Below are 14,243 nucleotides of genomic sequence, written 5' to 3' on the forward strand. Positions count from 1 at the left end.
TTATCTAATGGACACGAGAAGGATTTCTATGTGATTCTAATCTTTTTATTTTAATAAATAATTCAGAACTAAGCCATAGGAAAAGTCCTTATAGACTAGAAAACTGTTATTGGCAGCATTTACTAACATATCTAATAAAGTAGTACCAAGAAAATATGTAAGGCTGAAAAAGATGATTTTATTAAATATTTTCAGATCTTGACTTTATCAAAGTTACCACAGCACTATAAGTACTGTATATTGTATATAACTGTAGAAAACCTGTAATACCCTAAATGGTAGCAAAACAATAACAAAATAATCATTCTCTTACATTGTTTCTTTAAAACAAGAACAAATACTTTTTAAAAATTAAAACAGATTTTTTCCCCCTATGGTCAGATTCAAAATATCTATGTGATCTACAAATTATTTCATATAGCAATTAAAATTTTAATCTATGTAATTATTAACCATTGAATGATTATCATTACTAAAAGTGATATGCTATTTTCTAAAGAAATTAAAACAGAGTAGCTTTTAAAAGCTAGGCATAAATAATAATATAAATTATGTTAATTATGCTGAACATGTGGCATTAAGTTCATTCATATTTACTCAGCTCATAGTATTACATTGATTTCTAGGCCCTTATGAAGAAAATCTGTAAACTTATCCTAATATTTCAATTACTTTATTACGTTAAAAGGAAAATATATTAATTTCTTCTCCATACCACTAAGATAAATTGTGTTTGACAATAATTGAATAAATATTTAGTTGGGGAAAATTCAAAAGCCTCTTCAAAGATTTGTCTTTAAAATTTATTTTGTGGTAATGTGATCCTCTTGCCCCTGGATTAGTGGAGGTTTCCTATACCTCCACACCAGACAAAATTTTTAAAATACTCTTTTCCAACTAATTTCAAGAGTCATCTGAGGTCTTTTAATTTTGTTTTCTGTTTCTTTAAAAATATGTGGAGTTTTGATGTCCTAAATATATAATCATTGTATATTTAATAATATGGCAACTTTAAAGAGTTCCTTAAATCACACTGTTTATCACTATAGCTATAACTTCATTAGGTAGTTGGCGTATCATTAGTGCCTTAGAACACTAACTTCAATGCTTACACAGAATCTGTATCAGGACAGAAACACATTGACAAAATTTAATGGATATTCCAGCAACATTTTTAGGATGTGCTGAAAAGCATTAAACTTATGGAAGGATGAAATGGAAAGAGGGATGAAATCAGTAGTTTCCCCATGGGTATTTCAGAACTCTGTCTCTCTCAGCAGACCTACCTTTGCAGCAATGGCTGCTGCAGTTATATGTGACGAGGAACTATCTTCTGTTGAAGCTACACCACTGTCTTTCTTTTCCTCTTCCTCTTCTTCACACTGAACCCCTTTATCTTCTGTCTGTTTATGGGGGCTAGTTGTAGGAGGTGGAGAAAGAGGAGGTGGTGGGGAAGGTAAATCTTCAAGTTCATCATGCACCTCCTTTACTTTTACAATGGCATCACGTAAAAGGTCAATGGCATGAGGTAGAGCTGGCAGTATGAACTGAAAGCATTCCTGCCCACAAAGACAAAAAAAAGAAATAAAAGCCAGGCTTTTAAATAGACAAATAAAATGGTAGCAATCAAATTGATTATAATTTTGGACTTGTATTTCTACCCATCTCAAGAATGAGTCATATTTGACACATCTTTTTAATGTAAAATATGAAGCAATCACATCATATAACACTTTCCATATGTTAGAGGTTATGGCCGTTAGATGAGTCCTTACATGAATGCATACTATGCTTTTAAAGTACAATTTTGATACAACTATGGATTTATGTGCTTTATATATAAAGGATATGAAAGGCAAGAGAATTTTCAAACTGCTTGCTAGTGCAAGACTTGGGTTTAACAAGTCACATTAAGGACCAGATTTTTTTGTTGTTCATATTGGAAATTCTACAATTATGACATACACCAGTACAGTTATGACAAAAGCACTATGCAATAAACAAAAATAAGATAAAATTGTTAAAGTTGTGAACAGAATTCAATCTAATATTTTCTTCACATGCCATTAATATCTATAATGCATCCCCAAAAGACAACAGGCAATGACTTATAATTAGAATACAGAGCTGTCTGAGGAATAGATGGAAGTCTTTCTCTTTCACATTAAAGCAACACCTTAATAAAGTCTAAAAGGTGAAGAAATATCTTAAAACAAGAATGGAACATTAATGGCATACTTGAAGAATACCTAATTTTTGACTTTCTTTATAGGTCTCAATTGCTTACTGTTTAAGCAGTATATTAAAGAACATATCCTTGACAAAACAGAGGTTTGGTATTTTCCTTCAGCTTCTAGGAGGCTATATCCAGACATTAGAATGTCAGGCTTGATAAAAATGTCTTTATTTGCTGGGATCTTTGACTACTAGTTAACCTGCAAACTATGCATACCAAAGGCTCAGGTTGGCACTCTTCATCGGCAATGTTCTGCATCTATACTGTCATGTGTCTAGGACAGGATGGTAACACACGCATGGTCCCAAGAGAGAATAAACAATGAAAGCTCTTTGTTGGCTAGGTACTTCTATGTTTTGCCTTATGCACTTTTCCTTTCTTAATTTTAATCACATCACCTTCCTGTGTTAACAATAACTTTAAGACCCTTAAATAAGTTCTGTGAATCCTATTGAATTACTATGTAGTTTTAGAAATCACATCAAGTTTAAGTTGTCATTAGTGAAGCTTATCTTTTGGAATGCTTCAACTTTGCTGGTGGCCAAAGAAGATGAAAACAAATAATTTATATGTTTGAAATACATGATGTCCCTAAGACCTGTGATTTCTCAGCACAACTTATACGTCTATACTATATCTCAGCTATAATTACACATTTACTTTTCTAACTCAGGAGCAGTGCTCAATGTCGTATAGCTATATGTTCAGGGAAAAGCTATGAAAAACTGATCTATTGAAGACATAGATGTATGGGGTGTTTTGAAGTCATTCTGGGAATTTAAGCGTGTGTACTAAAGTAATATATGTCACTGTCCATCCAAAGAACTTTCTCCTAGGATTAAAAATTGCCTGGAATCACATCCAATTGGATGCTCAAATTGGTCACATGGGTCCAAAAGGTAAGTGGACACTACATGGCTACCACAAAGCAAGATGTGGCAAGTTAAGATATATTCATTCATCTTGCACCCTCTGAGACATAAAATGTCAACAATATTGTTGTATCTGCCAAAAAATAAGTCAGAAACCATAGGAAGGCATAGGAAATATTCTGAGGAGGGAAAGTTTTACATATAACTATCAAAATAAAATTGATGCTGCTAACTCCTGACGATACAAATAGGTTTTACCATTTCCATCTTTGAAAAATGACATTGGCACTTCAAATTTTTGTTTTCTCACTGGGTGGTGGAGGTGGTGATGAGTGTCCCATCACATTCAATAGAGGAGGGCAGATGAACAAGGAAGGTTCCTACTAATTGGGTTTCTTCACTTTTTTAGGAAAAGGGCACTTGGACAAAGACACCCACATGTAAATATTCTTTCTTACAAATGTACCCTTTCACCCATGACACCTAAACTTTTCCCTCCGAATCTGACACAGTGGTCACAGTAAAACTACAACTGTGGGTAGCAGAATAGGGCATGATTTCTAAACAAGAAGATGTTAAATATGTATTTAAATTTTTTTTGTCAGAATTCCTGATGTTTGCTTTTGCCCTTATCACATCTGGATAAGTTAGATTTGACAAAGGATAATACTATATTGCCTAATTGGAAAGACAGTCCACTAGCTCTTTATCTGTGTGACCATATAATATGAATAGGAATGGACAGAGTGGGAGATACTATGAGGCAACTAACCAATGGCCTGTAAGCCCTATGTGGTTGAGGACAGCTATATGATAGCTATATATGTAGCTAAATACAAAGCCAAAACGACATGAAAATTTTTTTTAAGTGATTGTGTGGTCTTCTACTTGAATTTTGTAGATGACAATGTTCAGCTACAAAATAAAAGGTTAAACCAAAACTACTAATGATAATGTGAATCAGCATAGTGGTTAAACTTTATGTTTTCAAAGATGTAGCACACTCAAAATAAGTAGGTAATGCTTTATAACACAAGCATAATGAATATCTGACTTTGTTTTAATTCACTGTCTTTGAACTTTATTTTTTTTAGCTGTACAATTCCTACATTAGATATGTGGTGTGGAAGGTCCTTCTGTCTATGTGTTGCTTTTATTGGTTAATGAATAAAGAAATTGCTTTGAGCCTATAGCAGAGTTATAGGGGAACAGAGCTAGGCGGGGAAAACTGGACAGAATGCTGAGAAAAGGAAGGTCAGAGAGGGAGATGCCATGGAGCTCTGGCCAGAGTCAGACATGCCGAAACTTTGCTGGTAAGCCACTGCTATGTGGCGACACACAGATTAATAGAAATGGCTTAAATTAATAAGCAAAAGTTAGCCAATAAGAAGCTAGAGTAAATGGGCCAAGCAGTGTTTTATTTATATAGTTTCTGTGTGATTATTTTGGGTCTGGGTTATCTAGGTGGCAGGAAAGAACAGGTGGCCCATCCCCCAAAATATATATTGCAATATTAGGATTGTTATTACTACAGGAGTATTAATATTCTTGGTCAAATGTATTTGGAAAGTGAATTAAAGCCACCTTAAAGTGTAATACCAACAGAAAATGATTGGCTAGCAAACAACTGGAAATTGTTTCATCTAATTTCTGTTATACAGTACTGTATGAATGTATCACATTATACAAAGAAGAGATCAAGGAGGGAAATAAGTAAATTACAATTAAAATATGGAAATACACATGTGTTTAAAGCCATAAATTTAACAATATTTCATGTTGCTGCTTGCAAGTCAGGCATATTCTCACTGATAATATTGATGTGTTCACTAATATAAATGATAAAGTGAACACAATTATGAGCAATGTTAATTGGTAAAAAGCCTTAGCCAAAGTCAGAAACATACCATTCCATAGTGCAGAATTAATTATCACACAGAAAGAGTCTAGCCTTGCCTTTAGCTATTAGAAAAGGGACTTCTAGGATCCAAGACAGCAATGACAGAATATTCTTTTTTGTCAGACAACTTGGGCAATGAGATCTCCTAACAATGTACTTTACAATGCAGGTTTGGACCTACTTTGATATTGCTTTGCCTCGAAAAGATGTTGAAAACTAAAGGGATAAGGACTAAAATTCAGCTATGTGTACACTATATGACGAGCTAGAATGAATAAACCAACAGGAAAACAACAAACACAACAGCGCAAATGAGGTTCTGATTGGCAATATTCCATGTAGATCATCGCAGTCCCAGAAAAGTAACAAATTCATGAATACACAGGAAGAAGCCAATGGGCGCTCTGCATCAGGTATGTTCACTGAACTCTGATGCACTTCTCTTGGCTCATTTTAATCTGTATTCTTTCCTTCTGTAAACAATGACTGTAAGTATATGAAGTGTTCAGTAAGTTCTCTGGTTCTTCCTAATGAAATACATAATTTGAGGGGGCTTTTTGGGACTCTCTTGATTAGTTTCAGCAGTAAGCAGCTTTTTTGGTGTGTACAGCTTATTGCTTGTCTACTCTCAGAGTTGGTTGGTTAAGAGTTCATTCATTAAACCATAGAACATAAAAAGTGCTTACCTGAGATCCTTTCTTGCTACCAGGTAGGTTAATTATCAGAGTTTTCCCCCTTATTCCACACACTGGTCTGAAAAGAAAGAGAAAGGGGATTGAATAATGAATTGCAACAAATATTCAACAAAGGACAATCAGATTGCTTTATATGAGAACATGTATTATAGGAAAAAGTGTTATAGTAGAAGATTACAATTGTTATACAAATTGGACATTCTGAGTAGTATTTTTATAATAGTGGTTAGTACAGTGGATTAAAAAGAAGACTGAACATGGAATCAGAATAAACTAGTTATTTTAAAGGAATGTGACACTTACAATACTGATTTTGTTTAATTTTAGCTTTTCAAACTGCAGTTGTTGAAAGACAAAGTGCATTAAAATGTCTAACATAGTAATAGTGATGTTAAAAAGACTAAATTGGCATTCAAGAGCTGAGTGAGGTTTAGATTTGTGCTTTAACTTTTCAAAAAGTGTAGAAAGTGTAAGTAAAACAGATTTTCACATATGAATTTCTGTGGGGGAAAAAGCAACAGGGCTTAGTTATAAACTGAATCATTGATAGGTACAGATGTTTTAACATAGAAAGTTCTTTGGGAGTATCTTGCATATTTCTTTTTAAAAAATGTATTTTTGATATTATAATTTAATTATATACCTCTTCTTCCCTTTTCTTCCTTTTTGCCCTTACCCAGATACACTCCCCACTCTTCTTCAAGTTCATGGTCCCTGTTTTCACTGAACTTCAATTCCAAGTTTAAACAGACTGGCTAGAAACAAAACATAAACGTAGAAGGTACTAGAAAATCGAGTCAAGAATGGAAGGCCCGGGTTATCTTTCTCTTTTCGAAGTTTTCTTTAAAATTGTTCTCTGACAATTTCATATATTTATGGAGTATATTTTATATGTATTATAAGAATTAGAATTCTGGGACATTAAGTTGGGGCAGTACCAAGCCCCTCTCCCCTGCATTAAGGTTGGGCATGGCATCCCATTAAAAGGAATGGGCTCCTACAAGCTAGCTCATGTACCAGGATCCTGGTTTTACTACCAGGGGCTTCTCAGATAGTCCAAGTTTGAAAACTGTCTCCCACATACAGAGGGCCTAGTTACGTCCCATGGAGGATCCACAGTTGTTGATGTAGAGTTCATGATTTTCCACAAGCTTAGTTGAGCTGTCTCTGTAGATTTCTCCATCATGATCTTGACCTCCCTTGCTCATTTAATGTGCCAGACTTTGTTGATACCCTACTAGAGCCCTTGCCTGTTGGGGGAAGTGGATGGGTAGTGGGATGGTGGGGGAGGTGGAGGAGCGAGAGGAGTGGTAGGAAGAAAACCTGTGGTAGGAATGTAAAATGAAATTAAAAATATCTCACTATCTGGCTGCATTTTGATAAGGTCACATTTTATTTTTATCTTTGAAAATGAAATTATGCTACTTGAAATCATTTATAAACAAGATTTTTTTGTCATGTAAGACTATTTTAGACACTGTTTTTTAAAAGAATAATCTACAACTGTCATATATTTTAAAATCAACTTAAAGTAGGTTTATAATATAAACAAAAGTAAGTCCCATATAATATATTACACAAAAATTGATTTGATATTTTTTGTTTACATTCTGATGTTTATTTTCCAGAATCTAATCAGTATCCTTTATTTTCCATTTAGATATTCAACTTTGATTTCTATCCTGTTTTCACTTTCTTAAATTTGACAGAGGGGGATTTGTAGATTTGTGGATCTCTGTGAGTTTGAGGCCAGGCAGGTTTTATGTGAGTTCCAGAAGTGTTACACAGAGAAACCCTGTCTTGAGAAACAAAACTAAACAAAAACCAACCAAAATAAATAGAAAACTCAAAAGACTTGCAAGTAGAACACATCAAGCACATAATATTTGATTGCAAAGATACAGATTTTAAGAGTATCTAGACTAAATAAGCAAGGAATAAGACAAATTCAAAACGAAAAGGAATACATAGGAAATGTGACACCACAGGACAAATAAAACAAACCTTTTACTTATAGGTATAGATGAGAATAATACCAAGCCATTGGCATAGATCAGATCTTCAACAAGATCATAGAAGAAAATTTCCTCAACCTTAAAGCCGACACACCCATATAAATACAAGAAGCACACAGAACACAAAATAGACAAGACTGGAAAGTCCCAATGACATATTATAGCTAAAACAAAAAATATATAACAAAGAAGTGTGCTGAAAGCTTTAGGAGAAAATAATGCAAGACACATATAAAGAAAAACCCAAAAGAATAAGAGCTGATTTTTCAATGGAAACTTTGAAAGCCAGAAGAATCTGGAGTAGTGCACTCTAAGTGTTAAAGGACAGTGATAACAAGGTTAAAATTCAGTATCCAGCACAACTATCTGGCATGACATAAACAGTCTAAAATAATTTATATTCAACACACCAAACCTAAGGAAAATACAAGAAGCATTATTTTGTATTGAAGAGATGAATGAGCATAGTAGAGAGAGACTGTGAAAACAAATACAAAATCATAATTTTTAAAATACAAAACATACTGAGAACAAAGACAACACTACTAAAAATAAATAACATGATGACCTGACCGCCCTCTCTCTCTCTCTCTCTCTCTCTCTCTCTCTCTCTCTCTCTCTCTCTCTCTCTCTCACACACACACACACACACACACACACACACACACACACTTTAATAATAACTTTAAATATCAATGGGCTCAATTCTCCAATCAAAAGATAGACTTACTGGACAGATCAAGAAACAAAATGCACCTATCTGTTACCTATAAGAAACACATTGTAGTTATAAGGATAACGACCACCTTAGTGTAAAAGGATGAACAAAAGTACTGTAATCAAATGGGATCAGAAAGCAAACAGGCAATGCTATCTGAATATCTGACAAAATAGACTTTAAACTAAAACTAATCAGAGGAGTGATACTTCATTCCAGGTAAGGGAACAATTAATGAAATGTCATTATTATCCCAAACATATATGCACCAAACTCTGGAATGCCCAATTTCACAAAAAAATATACTACTGGAATTAAAGACACAGATTAATATTAGTCCATAAGTAATAGGCAATTTCAACACTCTACTTTCTCCGACAGACAATCTAGACAAAAAGTAAATAGAAAAAACATCATAATTAATTGATATCATACAGCAAATGGTCTTAACATATATCTACAGGCGATCTTCCCTACTCTCTATGTTCCCTCTAGCAACACCCCCACACAACTAAAGACCCCAGCATAGAAACATAATCAACAACAGTCAGGGTAATATGTCACCACCAGAACCCAGCTATCCTATGATATTGGTATATTATTTGAGTTTAAATAAATAAAACCTGCCTGAAGATCAGAAAGCAAAGCAGCCATACTAGTTAGCCATACAGGCCAGGCAGTGATGGCACACACCTTTAAGACCAAGACTTGGGAGACAGAGGCAGACAGATCTCTGTTAGTTCAAGGCCATGCTGGGCTATGCAAGATTGTATCTGTCTGAAAGAAACAGAACTCACACAAAGGTGATCCCAGCATTTGGGAGGTGGAGACAAGAGTAGTAACACTGGACAGAGAGAGGAGTATAATGGGGAAGAGACAGCAACTCACTGGAGTGTGGAGTGTGCTGTGTGGGATCTTCAGGATTTGTGGAGACAGGATCTCATCCATTTAAGGTCTAAAGTAGAGGTAAGAGCCAGTGGTTGGCTGTTTTGCTTTTCTGATCTTCATGTTGAACCCCAATATTTGTCTGTGGGTTTTTATTATTCATGCTACATCCTACTACAGCAAGCCCTGAAGATTCCAACACAACTGAAACACAAGAAAAAGACCTTGAAACCAACTTTATGAAGATAATAGAGGTCCTTAAAGAAGAAGGATATAAATCTCTTAAAGAAGTCATGGAAAAGACAATCAAAAATTTAGAATAAATGAGTAAATACCTTAAAGAAAGCCAAGAAAATCAAGAAAAAAACCACAAATGAATAATTAAAGGAAATGAATAAAAGTATTCAAGACTTAAAATTGGAAATAGAAGCAATAAAGAAAACACAAGGGAATTCTGGAGAAGGAAAATTTAGATAAGTGAACAGGAATACAGACACAAGCATCACCAACAGAATACAAGAGATGGATGGAACAATCTCAGGTCTCAAAGATACAACAGAAGTGGCCACACAGTTAGTGTGGCGATTTCTCAGAAAATTAGGAAACAACCTTCCTCAAGACCCAGCAATACCACTTTTGGTATATATCCAAAGGATGCTCAATTGTGCCACAAGGACATGTGCTCAACTGTGTTCATAGCAGCATTGTTTGTCAGAACTTGGAAACAATCTAAATGCCTTTTGAACGAAGACTGGATAAGGAAAATGTGGTACATTTGCACAATGGAGTACTACACAGAAGAAAGAAATGACATCTTGAATTTTGCAGGCAAATGGGTAGAGCTAGAAAACATCATTTTGAGTGAGGTAACCAAGATCCAGAAAGGCAATTATCACATTTACTCACTCATAAGTGGTTTTTAAACATAAAGCAAAGAAACCAGCCGACAAATCACAATCCCATAGAACTTAGTCAACAATGAGGACCCAAAGAGAGACATACATAGATCTAATCTACATGGGAAGTAGAAAAAGACAAGATCTCCTGAGTAAATTGGGAGCATGGGACTTTGGGAGAGGGTTGAAGGGGAGGGGAGAAGAAGGGAGGGAAGCTGAGAAAAATGTAGAACTCAATAAAAATCAATTAAAAAAAAGAAGATACAATAGAAGAATAGAAAATGTTAAATCTGAAAAATTCCTGACACAAAACTTCCAGGAAATCTGGGACACTGTCAAGAGACCAAACCTAAGGATAATAGGTAAAGAAGGAAAATAATCCTAGCTCAAAAGCCCAGAAAACGTTTTTAACAAAATTATAGAAGAAAAATTTTCTCAAACTAAAGGAAATGCCTAAAAAGATACAAGAAGCATACAGAACACCAAATAGATTGGACCAGAAAAGAAAGTACACTCACCACATAATCAAAACACTAAACATACAGAACAAAGAAAGAATATTAAAAGCTGCGAGGAAAAAGCCCAAGTAACATAGAAAGGCAGACATATTAGAATAATACCTGACTTCTCAAGGAACACTCTATAAGCCAGAATTGCTTGGACAGATAGATGTCATACAGATTCTAAGAGGCCCAGACTACTATAACTCAGCAAAATTTTCAATCACCATAGATAAAGAAAACAAGATATTCCATGATAAAGTCAAAATTAAACAATATATAGTCACAAACACAGTCATACAGACGGTACTAGAAGGAAAACTCCAATCTAAGGAGGTTAATTTTATCCATGAAAATACAAGGCAACAAATGCCACACCAGCAAAACTGTAAAAAGGGAAACACACACACACACACACACACACACAAAGATATACTGTCACCACCACCAACATAATGACAGGAATTAACAATCATTGGTCATTGATATCTCTCAATATCAATGGAGTCAATTACCCAATAAAAAGACACAGACTAACAAAATGGATGCAAAAACAAGATCCTTCCTTCAGCTGTTTTCTTGTAAGAAACACACCTCAACATCAAATAGACATTATCTTAAAGTAAAGGTTGAAAAGAGGTTTTCCAAGAAAATGGACCTAAGAAACAAGCTGGTGTAGCCATTCTAATATCTAACAAAATAAACTTCAAACCAAAAGAGATGGGGAAAGATACTTTAAACTCAAATAAAGAAAAATCCACCAGATGATGTGCCAATTCTTATTATCTATGCCACATACACAAGGGCACCAATGTTTGTAACATTACTAAAGCATAAACTACACACTGTGCCTCACATATGAATAGTGGAAAACTTCAATACCCCACTCTCACCAATGGCATCCTATCAGAGCACCACATATTAAAGCTGGACTTCAACAACAACAACAACAACAACAACAACAAAACAATAGAAAGCCTATAATCTCATGGAAACTGAATAACTCTGTACAAAATAAACACTAGTTCAAGAGATAAATAAAGAAATAAATGAAAGACTACCTTTAATTCAATGAAAATGATTGCACAGCACACTTAAACTTATGTGACACAAATAAAAGTGATGCAAAGAGGACAGTTCATCGTATTAAGTGCCTACAAAATAGAGTGAGAGACATCCCGAGTGACTTAACAGCACACCTGAAAGCTCTAGAACGAAAAGAAGCAAGCACACTCAAGAGGAGTAGATGGAAGGAAATAATCAAACTGAGCCAGATAGAGGAGGAGAGAGTAGGCAGAGTCAAAGAGAAGCCATGTAGCATGCAGGAGACAGATGCCGAACGACAGATGGAACCTTATGGATAGGCCACGTGGTGATACACAGATGAATAGAAGTGGGTTAATTTAAGATATAAGAGTTAGCCAACAAGAAGCTAATAGGCCAAGCAGTGTTGTGATAATACAATTTCTGTGCAATTATTTCGAGTCTGGGTGGCTGGGAAACGAACAAGCAGCCTCTGACTACATACTACTCTTGGGCATATATCCAAAAGATGCCTCATTCTACCACAAGGAAACTTACCCAACTATGTTCATAGTGGGTTTATTCACAATAGCTTGAAACTGTAAACAACCCAGATGTCCTCAACCTAAGAATGTAATAAAGAAAATGTGGTATATTTAAACAATGAATGGAGTATTACTCAGTTGTTTAAAAAAATTACACCAAAAATTTGCAGGCAAATGAACACGACTAGAAAAAAATTATCCTGAGCAAGGCAACCCAGACCCAGAAAAACAAACATGTTATATACTCACTTATAAGTGGATATTAGCTGCTAAGTAAAAGTTACTCACACTACAATCCACAGGTCCAGGTAAGTTAGATAAATAGGAGGGGTTTAGGCAGGGAACCATGGGTTCCTCTAGGAAGAGGAAATAGAACAGATTTTGTAGCTGGACTGGGAACAGGTAGAGATGGGAACAGGAGGGTTCAGGTTGGGGAGGGAGGGATGGAGAGAGTATGGAGAGAGACATCTGGAATAGATGGGCATTTAGGGGGCAATGTGGAAACTTCCCAGAACCTATGCAGGTAACACTAGCAAGTACTCCTAGTAATGGAGAGTATTGAGCCTATACCAGCCATCTTCTGCAACAAGATTAGACTCCCAATGGTGGGAGTATGACACCAACATAGTCACAAATATAAAACCCACAACCTGCCATGCCTTATAAGATGTACTGGGGCAATGGTGGCTCAGAGGTTGTGCCCAGCCAATCACTGGTTTAATCTAAGCCCCACACCATGAGATGTAACCCATCCTTGATACTGCTTAGACGTCCAGCACCCAGAAGCTGGATGGTTCAGAGACCTAAGGTAGAACCAAACATGACAGACAAAAACAAAACAACAACAACAAAAAGAAGTCAATGAAATGATTTCTAATGATATTCTGCTATAGTGACAGGGTTGGTGCCTAACCCAATCATCATAAGAGAGGCTTCCTCCAGCAGCTGGTGGGAGCAGATGCAGAGACCCACAGTCAAACATTAAACAGAGCTTAGGGAGTACTGCAAAAGAGGGGAAAGAAAGACTGTGGGAGGCAGAGGGATCGAGGACACCAGAACACACCAATGGAATCAACTAAGCAGGGTTAATAGGGCTCACAGAGCCTGAAGTGTCTGAACCAGGCCCTCTGCATACATGTTGTGGATTTTTTTTTTTAATTCTAGCACACTTTATTCTCTCATGACGGAATCTGCAGTTTCTTTGTTCTTTACAGCTTATAAAAACCCACAAAATATCTCAGGTATTATATATCATTTCTTAAGTAAATGATAAGAAACAGTCCTCTTTACAGTTTTAAGCAATAACCCCAGATTAGTTGTCACATAGTTGAAAAAAAAAAGGGGGGGGTTTTGTTGGATTCCAACAAGAGTTGGAATTTGCCTGCTATTTGCCTGCTCATAGAACCTATTTCCTCCTACTGGGTTGACTTGTTCAACCTTGATATAAGGGGATGTGCCTAGTCTTATTGCATCCTTTTATGCCAAGTCCTGTTGGTATCACTGGGAGGCCTGTTCTTTTCTGAAGAGTATTAGAGGAGCAGCAGTTCTAGGGAAGAAGGGAGGTGGGAGGTGAGGGGCTGAAAAGATGGAGGCAGTGGTTGGGATATATAGTAGGAGAGAAGAATTTAATAACCTAAACAGATGCATAACAAATGAAAGTACTGTAATAGCAATAAAAAAGGCATCCAGCTAAAAAATTTCCCAGGACCAAATAGAGTCACAGCAGTATTCTACCAGATATTCAAAGGTCTACAGACAGTCTTTCTTAAACTATTCAAAAAAAAGTGACTTAAAAACAGAATGAGCACTCCCAAACTCCTTCTACAAAGCCAGTACCACTCTATTACCCAAATTAGTGTATTAGACTAAGCAGAAAAAGAAAACTACAGGCAATATCACCAATGAATATAGACTAAAAAATACTCTATAAAATACTTGCAAATAGAAAACAGACACAC

The 14,243-nt window shown here is 35.6% G+C and overlaps 1 protein-coding gene across 15 annotated transcripts in view; it reads right to left on the reverse strand.

The window, feature by feature from the left end:
- Positions 1-14,243, reverse strand: part of Gphn (gephyrin) — a 351,833-nt gene that overhangs the window by 167,086 nt on the left and 170,504 nt on the right. For all 15 annotated transcript variants that reach the window (XM_087911715.1, XM_087911713.1, XM_087911716.1 and 12 more), the window contains 2 exons: positions 5,695-5,761; positions 1,287-1,559 (listed from right to left, as the gene is read on the reverse strand). In XM_087911715.1, the coding sequence (XP_087767841.1) occupies positions 1,287-1,559; positions 5,695-5,761 (340 nt within the window). The remainder of the gene's footprint in view (positions 1-1,286; positions 1,560-5,694; positions 5,762-14,243) is intronic.

This window comes from Myodes glareolus, chromosome 11 (assembly GCF_982192425.1).
Source record: "Myodes glareolus chromosome 11, mMyoGla1.1, whole genome shotgun sequence".
Lineage (NCBI taxonomy): Eukaryota > Metazoa > Chordata > Mammalia > Rodentia > Cricetidae > Myodes > Myodes glareolus.